This window comes from Papaver somniferum, chromosome 4 (genome assembly GCF_003573695.1).
Source record: "Papaver somniferum cultivar HN1 chromosome 4, ASM357369v1, whole genome shotgun sequence".
NCBI lineage: Eukaryota > Viridiplantae > Streptophyta > Magnoliopsida > Ranunculales > Papaveraceae > Papaver > Papaver somniferum.
The window spans coordinates 154,628,785-154,637,848 of NC_039361.1; the positions used below are offsets into that span (position 1 = coordinate 154,628,785).

A 9,064-nucleotide genomic window follows, 5' to 3' on the forward strand; every position below is an offset into this window, starting at 1 on the left:
TTTTCAAACCGTATACACATCTTTTTTAATATATATATATATATATATATATATATATATATATATATATATAATTCTTCTGCAAGCGTGCATATACTTTCATTTCCATATATCCAATTCTTCTTTTGTTACTGCACGTGTACGCTACTAGTGTAAATAATTCAATGGCACTAGGTAGCATGGCCATTTTACATCTAGGTCATAAAGATCCTGAAACTTGGACGGGAGAAAGAAAGAAACTAGCTAGATGGATGGATGGATGGAGACATGAGGAAGTGGACCATTTAAGGTCCATCTTACCATCAATGAATGAATGTACTTTACTGTTCCCTTTAAAAACTTTTTTCAAGAAAATGTCTTTTATAAATTTTTCCGTATCCTTGTAATAGTAATACGAATCCCATGGCGCCACCACTCTCTGCGCCAAAGATCCTCACATTGTTTTTAGTTTCCTCCGATGTCTCATAAAATTTCTCCAATACTGTTTCTTGCATGGTGGTAATTGGTGAGCCAAGAAGGAAAGTGTAAAGGATAATTATATACTAGGGTAAGCGAAAGGATTAGGGACTTGGCGTTAGGTAAGCAGGAAAAATATGGTGACTTTCGGTTAGGTGAGCAGGGAAAAGATGGTGATAAAACCACATGACCACATAAGCAGGTCAACACACTTTGACAACGGTCCTAAAACCACATGGCATATCCTTCCAAAACTAAGCAAATCGAAGGACGGGCGAGTCTGCAACGTTCGGTGGTTCCAAATACGGAGCGTTAATCTGGTGAGGAGTTAATGAATGTGCATCTTGGTTTATGTTGTGCAAAATGAACCGTAACTCTACCCAATTTCAAGTGAATTTCACTTGTGGTCAGTGTTATGATTTTTCCAATTTTACATGGTACTGATCTTATTCCATAGTATGATTATATACGAACTATAAGGAGCTTTTTACTTGATTTACTAGCAGAAGTAATCACCAATCAAAGATGATAAGACCAAAAGAGAATATGCAAAAGTGTATTAACTGATGTATCTAGAATCTAATTAATTAGTTTCCATGTGTGGAAGACAAGTCTCAAAGACCATGCTCAGACTTGGGCCGATTTGGTTTATGTTGCTGCGAACTGTTCTGAATCAACATCTTCCTCGTAATTAGATAGCTCTGCGACAATGCCTTCAACCGTTTTTATCTTTTCATTATCTTTAAAGTTAGTAGGGCTGCTACTGACGCTATCTTCTCTTTCCCTATGAGGGATTTGATCTTCGTTTCCCACAACTTCAGGAAGCTCGTTACAGTAGATTGTGTGCTGTACGGGTCTCTCTTGTTTGAACATCCTGTCAAAGTTACCCAGATATGTTTATCAAAAAACAGTAGTTAAGCTCTAACAAAAATATGCAAAATAAAGCAAGCATGTAATACAGATATGGAAGGAAAAAAAAATAACAATTATGAGAGCAATTGGGCTTACGGGTGCTTGCAAAGGTACGGGGTTTGAAATGTAAGCGCATACTTGCAAGTGGATAGCTCCGCAATAGAAGTAATCACACCTTTAGGCCCTGGTTGGCACACAAACCTCACCTGTAGAATGCTTTCAATCCACTTGAGAATTTGTTTCTTTTTCTAATTCAACCGCAACAAAGGAGAAAAAGAAACTAATATATACTATTCATTAATGTCATTTTGATACCTCAGTTTCTCGAGGCTGATTTGTGAGATCACAGAGGGTCCCATTCGTGTATATGTGTGTGTGATACCTAAACACATGATTAAGAGTTGTAAGTTTCTCATCCAACTTCACCCATTCTCTATCTCAACTAGAGAAGAATTCATACCTTTGAGATGCATCTTTTGAGCGGGGATCTTTTAAAGTAGAAAAATCAGATAAATTCTGGTTGTAAAGAGCAGTGGCTTCAGCATCATATTCTCCCAAAACAAATTCCTGAAGCGCCTGTACAAATTTAATGAACATTAAAAAAAAAATTGTTACATAACTGTCCAGTTTATAAGATTTAATTCTCAAATGTACAATAGAGACCATTCGAGAAAATGATTAAGAACAGTCTGAACAGCTACAAAACTTGTTTTCAACCTTCAACAAAATTTTGTCTGTGAAGTTCTTGAACATTCAAAGTCAGCATCTACTCTGTGTGCAGTAATCCTAATGAGTTGTCTGTATAGCTTTCCCAGAATAGGATGATAATTCATAGAAAGTTCAAAACTTTAGAAGAAGAACACTTTGAATGAACGAGAGTCTAAAAAGAGCTTTTACCTTATCTCCCTCCAAATGAATCTGGCGCAGCTTCTTGTGATAGCAGAACTCATAGGTCCACCAGCCTTCTTGCTGCAGAAAGGGGAGTAAAAATTTAGGAGAAAATTATTTTATCATTAATCTGAAAGAATACGCAAACTCGCAGTATGACTGCAGTGCTTTTGTAAGACAGATATACAACAAGCTGTCAAAGACTCCTATCATCTAAAAACAAAATAATAAGATACAGAAAAAAACTAAGATGTCTTTGATAGTTTTCTGGTGATAAATCCTCACTCTAATAAAGCAGGGACCCTTCAAATTCTCAAGAAGTTCATCTGGTGTCTTCAATCTCATACTTCTTTCTGATTCAACAATCGAATTGCTTGAATTACGCTGAGCAACTGAACTTTCAGCTTTCGGTTTTTCAACACTGGGCAAGAAACACATGTACTTTTTCCCCTCCTCATTTGACATCATCAATGACTCCTGATCATCGTTCTGTGAAACAGCACAACCATTAAGGTTAGGTTAATTAGGGTCATTTGATATCCAATTTTAAGTCTGGCACTTCAGATGCTAAAAATAATAGCCGAGTTCAGATTATCTCTAGTGCTAATGGATCGCTAAGAACCCATACCAGGTCTCCTGGAAGGAGGTAAGACTACAAAACAGACACCCACGTGAAGAGGACCTATTCTGAAAGAAAAAAGTTGGCATCTGAAACTTGCGCAGACTGACGAATTGAAAGATAAATGAAGCCAGTCGTTTCAAGAGTTAAACCAGATCATTAAGGAATGATAGATAGATACAGGCAGAAGCCTAGCCAAATCTTTATGCCAGCTACTTTATTGTTGGTAACCTAATTCAATGGGCACTAATGGCAATACAGGTGCCAAGCTATCAGCAAATCTAAACAAATTCTCAGGAACCACGGCATAACTTCTAATGTTCCTGAACTGAAATCACAGAGAAACTCTCCAGAAGATAAATTCTAGTGAATAAAGAAGTGAAAACATGAGGGTGACATAAAATGTTATCTACCCTTACAAACAACTATTCTAGTAATACGGGTTAAGCATCTAGTACAGATCATATACTCACAGGTTGATAGGGGGAATCTGCTTGATGGTATTCAACGCTGTATTTTGGTTCACGAGAGCTACGACCAAATGTCCCACCTGTTCACTGAAAGTTAGAAAAGGGGTGTTCAAAGAATCACAATTTACAAGCTTCATCATAGTTTCTAATTAAAAATGCAAGTTGTTTCCAAGAGATCTTGCTAAACATGTCAATGACCAGAATTAGTAAAATTATTGACAAAAAAGAATATGCAAAATGAATCACACGACAATGGCACTAGGAAAACAGAATGTTCAAGCTTATGTGGACTTGGTTTGCTTGGATGCTTGTACCTAGGCAAACTCTCTAAGTCAGCTAAGTGAAAGGAACTGGTAGCGGAAGGCTAGGTTTTGCAAAGACATTATATTGCTTTCAAAAAAAGAAAAAGCATGATAGCTCCTGAGATATGTGAGTTCATTCGACATAGGTTGATGCACAAATTAATTTCAAAAGCTTACGATGTGTGGTCATTACGTGCATATGCAGGTGTTTTTTTTGCACCTGACTGAATGGACTGATTTCAAGCATTTAATAATAAGTTACTGACAGAATTGATGTTGCGCAGTTCCAATAAAAAATAACCACACTCGAGAAATGCTAAACTCATAGGAACATCCAGACATGGGCATTAGCCACTGTAAGAAACTGAGCAGAATAAACAAAATCAATGCATATAAGGTCATTGTCTTAGCATGTTATAGATACAGTAGCTGATCATGACTTTCTAACTGAAAGACCTGGATCATTGAAATACTACATAATTCAAAATTGGCTACTTAAACGATTCTGTATCCAACTTTGGATTAAGTGGAGAAAGGTGTGGTCGAACTAACATTTACAAAACAAACAAAATGATTTCATTCTAGATATTACTTAATGCGAACGGAGAGATTTCAATGCAGCGGAGATGTATTACCTGCCTGAGGTGTGAAGATCTGATCCGCCAGAACATTGTTGAAGAAATGAAGTGAAATTAGGAGAACCAACCAAGATAACCTCGTCATCTCTTTCCCTCTCTCCGAAAATCTTAATAGCCTGGGGGTAAATCAGCAGACTAAGAATATCACAGAACTAATTAACATCAACGACTGGACTGATCTAGTTCTACTCATTACTAACTTAATCATGATTTTCAACTTCAAAGGAGAAGTCAATCTACAACGAACAAATAATTCCAAACATGCAATCACTGTAATTGTCATATACGGCAATTTATGAACCCAGGTCAGCATACTGCGTAAAATGAAATTCGTTCCAAAACTGAACATAATTTGTAACCCAAAATATGCTGATGATCTGTATGGTTGGAGCATTTATGTTTCCATGAGATTTTTGATACATGAATCTCATGGCATGGTTGAATTCAAATAGAATCAAGTAAAAATGAGCTTCCATACTATACATGCCTCCATCCAATCTTATGTTTAACACTCTATAATTTAAACAGGTAGTAGTAGATGGAAACAAGTATCTAAAAATCTTGACTCACATCAAACTTTTCTTAAATGAATTAGGGCAGGAAAGCAAAAGAGATTTCAAGTCAGCAGTACTGGGTTCAAACTTATCTCATCCAAAAGTTATAATAAAATCAATATGTAAATGTGCAACAGACCGAGAGCAACCCTAGATATCGTAATTGCAGAGCGATTATGTTTGATCTCTACAGAAATTAGGCTTTGGGTTTGAGGGATTTCATTCTAGAAATATGTTTCGTGCCTGCGATTCCTGGAAATCCCTAGGAAACATAAATCCTTCCTTCCAGCCTGCCTGCCTCTAAAATCCCTAATATTTGTCCAAATTGATGCAGCAATCATCATCTGTATTGAGGTTTTAAGACTATTTGATTGATTCTAGGGAAAATTGAAGCAGTGCAGAATGAATTCTTACCTTATTAGTAAAAAAGAGAGCTATACTTCCATTTCTTCTGCTGCTTCCTCTTCGGTGGTGTAAGAATACTGACTTGAGTTGAAACTTCGACGGGAGAGATGGGTTTTATACTTTTGTCACAGTTACGAGAATACCCTCTTTATTATTGTTTTTTCACCCTTTTCAGATTACGTCTTTCGGCCAATCACAATGGCCATTTCGCCCAGCTATAACTTATTTGTAGCCAAATTCAATTAGTATGGTCTTTAGTGTTGTTTATATGTAGGGAAATTTGTTTACTGCACTTTAGAGTCGATTATATCAGTCGCATCAGGTTGTAGTTAAGAAAAATCACATAGAGACTGAGTTTTAATTGAAAAATTCACTTTACGAAAACTGAGTTTTCGTGTAATTAACGGATACTTGGTTTCTGTTTCTGAATTTCTAGTTTTATTCTTATTTTTTTCACTTTTAACTCTTTTATTTACTAAATCTCCTTTATTTTCCTGGTATATCTCCATTTTTTTTCTCTTAAAAATTTTTACTTATAAATAATATTTATTTAAAAACAAAAATTGGGAAAAAAAACTGAAACTAAATATTAGCTTGGCACTATTTAGACAGAATTTGATTAAGCTATAGGTGCACCGTAATGAGGTGCACCTTCTATCCATTTTGTTTAGCTTCAAATAAGCTATAGGTGGAATCTCAGGATGAATTTACCATTCATTGTTTTTGGATTTCATATATTTAGCAACGTGTGTGTTAAACATATGCCCAAAATATTGAGATTTGTCATATCTTAATAAACATAGTTAAAAGTATATGGTGTTTTCGGATGGGAAAAAAACAAAAATTAAATAAAAGAAAAAAAATGATTCCCATGATTTAAATGAATATATTCAATGTCTACAATCAAAGTTTTTAAATTATGAACCGTGAACAAGCCGTTATCTATTTTTAGGTTTAAAATCAAGTTAAATCTTGAAACGGAGAATCATGACCAATATATGTGTATATATAATGTAATTAAGTGATGAAAATAGTACACTAATATGATTATACATACAAATAAGATGATTTTAACAATTAGATAGTATTATCTTATGAACGGGATAAGAACCAAACATGGCATCCAGTCGATTAACTAGCTTGTAACTTAAGTGGCTTGAACACTTGGGGTTCTTATAAGACTTTTCTGGGAGGAAATACAAGAAAATGGAAGGATAAAGAGTTTGAATCGGTAGCTAAGTCTGAATTGCTCAATAATTTCGTACAATTCAAATTAAAATTATCCAATTTACACAGGTGAAACGAATTGGTTTGAGATTTTATGTGATGACTCGTATGAGTCGACTTGAGCCTCGTACGAGTCTAAAAACCAAACCAAAAATATGCACTAAATAAGAGCACGTGGCTTATTAGTTTATCATGGTATTGTGGTCAAGGGTTTGAAATTAATTAATCAAGGTTTTGTCAAATAATAAAAATAAACAAAAAAATTGTTTACGAATTGGCTAAATCAATCTTTACTATGCACAGTCTGTACCATGTTGTTTGAGGGTGAAAATGGTTTCTGCTGATTTTGGTAATTTCGTGTATGGGTGAGAAACGAGTCTAAAACCTAAACAATGTACTGCACGGGAGTACTTTAGATTCGAGAGATCAATCTGTACAGATCCGGCCTAAACCAAGAAATGGCCGTTCCAGACTTGCTTCGGTCACAAAGTGAAGGAGAAGGGCTGGTCTTGGGGAGGGAAGCGAAGAGAGTGTTGAGACCAGAATAGTTGATTCTGGAATAGTGGTTGTTTTACGACTTGTATCAGAAAGTGAAACGCTAGCAATGTAGAAAGCTAACAGGTGATTTCTGAGTGTTGTATTCTCCTGACCAAAACCTGTTGTTTGGTGGAAATAGGTGAGACCTATTTATACAAGTCGCAAAAAAACGTACCCTGGCCTCGTAAGAAGTGGAAACGGTTGAGTAATGGAAGAGAATGGTAACGGGTAACGCCTGGAATTGATGTTTCCATAATGAAGGATATGTTTCACCATTATTTCCTGTCATTACTAATCGCCTTACTCTTATGACACTTTCTTGTAACGGGCATATTTCACGCCGTATGCTGTAAACCGCCAGACCAATACCCTGATGAGCATCCCCAAGTTTGTGACATGTCTTGATGTATCGAGTGTTTTCGTGGAAAACGTTCAGCATGTTGCTATTGTTTGGCAAGTTAAAATTGAGAGGCTTGCCGGTTCGGTGGCGACCTTCGACGGTCGAGATTTTGCATATTGAGAGGAAGGGTAGCTGTTGATTGTGGCTACCTTCCGTTGGTAGCCAGTGTTGTGGCCACGGTGCTGGCATGTCTTGCGCATGCTCTTGGCGTGGCAAATTAGGGTGTCGTGACCAAAGAGTTGGCAGTGTAGCCAACCACAAGTCGTGTGGTTTGGTGGCAAGCTTGTACGGCTGAGATCTGTGTCTCAGGAGGAGGGGTAGCTGTTGATTGTTGCAACCCTCCATTTGACAGCCAGCGGCATGGAGGCATGGCCGGCATGGCTCGTGCATGCTCTTGGCGCGGCAAAATTTGGGTTTGGCGCAAACCGCGGAATTTTGGCATCGCAGCCATGAGGTTGCCACAAATCGTTTGGTTTGGTGGAAAGCATGTACGGCTGAGATTTGCATCTCAGAATGAGGGGTACCCGTTGATTCTTGCAACCCTCCGTTTTGCAGCTAGCGGCATGGTGGCATGGCCAGCATGGCTCGTGCATGCTCTTGGCGTGGCCCAAATTAGGGTTTGGCATAAACCGCGAAGTTTTGGCATCGCAGCCAAGAGGTTGCCATGCGTTTGTTGGCGAACTTGTACGGCTGAGATCTGCATCTCAAGAGGACGAGTAGCCGTTGATTGTTGCAACCCTCCGTTTGGCATCCAGCGCCATGGAGGCATGGTCAGCATGGCTTTGGCATGTTTTAGGCGCGGCCAAATTAGGGTTTTGGCATAAACCGTGGAATTTGGCATTGGACCAGAAGTTGCCACGCGTTTGGTGGCGAACTTGTATGGCTGAGATTTGCATCTCAAAGGGAAGGGTAGCCGTTGATTGTTGCAACCCTCCGTTTGGCAACCAGCGGCATGGAGGCATGGCCGGCGTGGATTTGGCATGTTTTAGGCGTGGCCAAATTATGGTTTTGGCATAAACCATGGAATTTGGCATTGGGCCAGAAGTTGCCACGCGTTTGGTGGCGAACTTGTACGACTGAGATTTTTATCTCAGAGGGAAGGGTAGTCGTTGATTGTTGCAACCCTTCGTTTGGCAGCCAGCGGCATGGAGGCATTGCCTTGGCATGTTTTAGGTGCGACCAAATTAGGGTTTTGGCATAAACCGTGGAATTTGGCATTGGTCCAGAAGTTTCCACGCGTTTGGTGGCGAACTTGTACGGTTGAGATTTGCATCTCAGAGGGAAGGGTAGTCGTTGATTGTTGCAACCCTCCGTTTGGCATCCAGCGGCATGGAGGCATGGCCGACATGCCTTGGCACGGCGGTGCAGCTAGCATGGTTGGGCCTTTGGTGCGTGAGGTGTGACTGGCATGTCGTTGGCAAGGTGGTGCGGCTGGCATGGTTGGCATGCCTTTGGCGCGAAGGTATGGCTGGCATGGTTGGCATGTCGTTAGCATGGTGGTGCGGCTGGCATGGTTGGCATGCCTTTGGCGTGGAGATGTGGCTGGCATGGTTGGCATGTCGTTGGCACGGTGGTGCGGCTGACATGGTTGGCATGACTTTGGCGCGGAGGTGTGGATGGCATGGTTGGCATGCCGTTGGCACGGTGGTGCGGCTA

General features: G+C 39.1%; 1 protein-coding gene across 2 annotated transcripts; it reads right to left on the bottom strand.

The window, feature by feature from the left end:
- Window positions 1-872: 872 nt before the first annotated feature.
- On the bottom strand, window positions 873-5,476 carry LOC113271641 (protein OS-9 homolog). 2 transcript variants are annotated; one of them, XM_026521534.1, is made up of 9 exons: window positions 5,254-5,476; window positions 4,283-4,401; window positions 3,349-3,425; window positions 2,542-2,745; window positions 2,266-2,337; window positions 1,829-1,944; window positions 1,684-1,750; window positions 1,465-1,574; window positions 873-1,330 (listed from the first exon to the last, which is right to left on the bottom strand). In XM_026521534.1, the coding sequence occupies exons 2-9, from the start codon at window positions 4,368-4,370 to the stop codon at window positions 1,105-1,107; spliced, it is 960 nt and encodes a 319-aa protein (XP_026377319.1). In that variant the 5' UTR covers window positions 4,371-4,401; window positions 5,254-5,476; the 3' UTR covers window positions 873-1,104. The 2 variants fall into 2 exon arrangements, with proteins under 2 accessions (XP_026377319.1, XP_026377320.1); XM_026521535.1 differs by lacking the exon at window positions 5,254-5,476 and having other exon boundaries at window positions 4,283-4,420.
- Window positions 5,477-9,064: the final 3,588 nt, after the last annotated feature.

What these genes read in the sequence shown, in the direction of transcription:
- LOC113271641 (XM_026521534.1), bottom strand. Translation starts at nt 4,370, where the DNA reads ATGACGAGGTTATCTTGGTTGGTTCTCCTAATTTCACTTCATTTCTTC. An exon ending in AGGGTCCCTGCTTTATTAGA is followed by an intron (nt 2,338 to 2,541) that starts GTGAGGATTTAT and finishes CCCTTTCTGCAG; the next exon opens with CAAGAAGGCTGGTGGACCTA. An exon ending in CCGTACCTTTGCAAGCACCC is followed by an intron (nt 1,331 to 1,464) that starts GTAAGCCCAATT and finishes TAACTTTGACAG; the next exon opens with GATGTTCAAACAAGAGAGAC.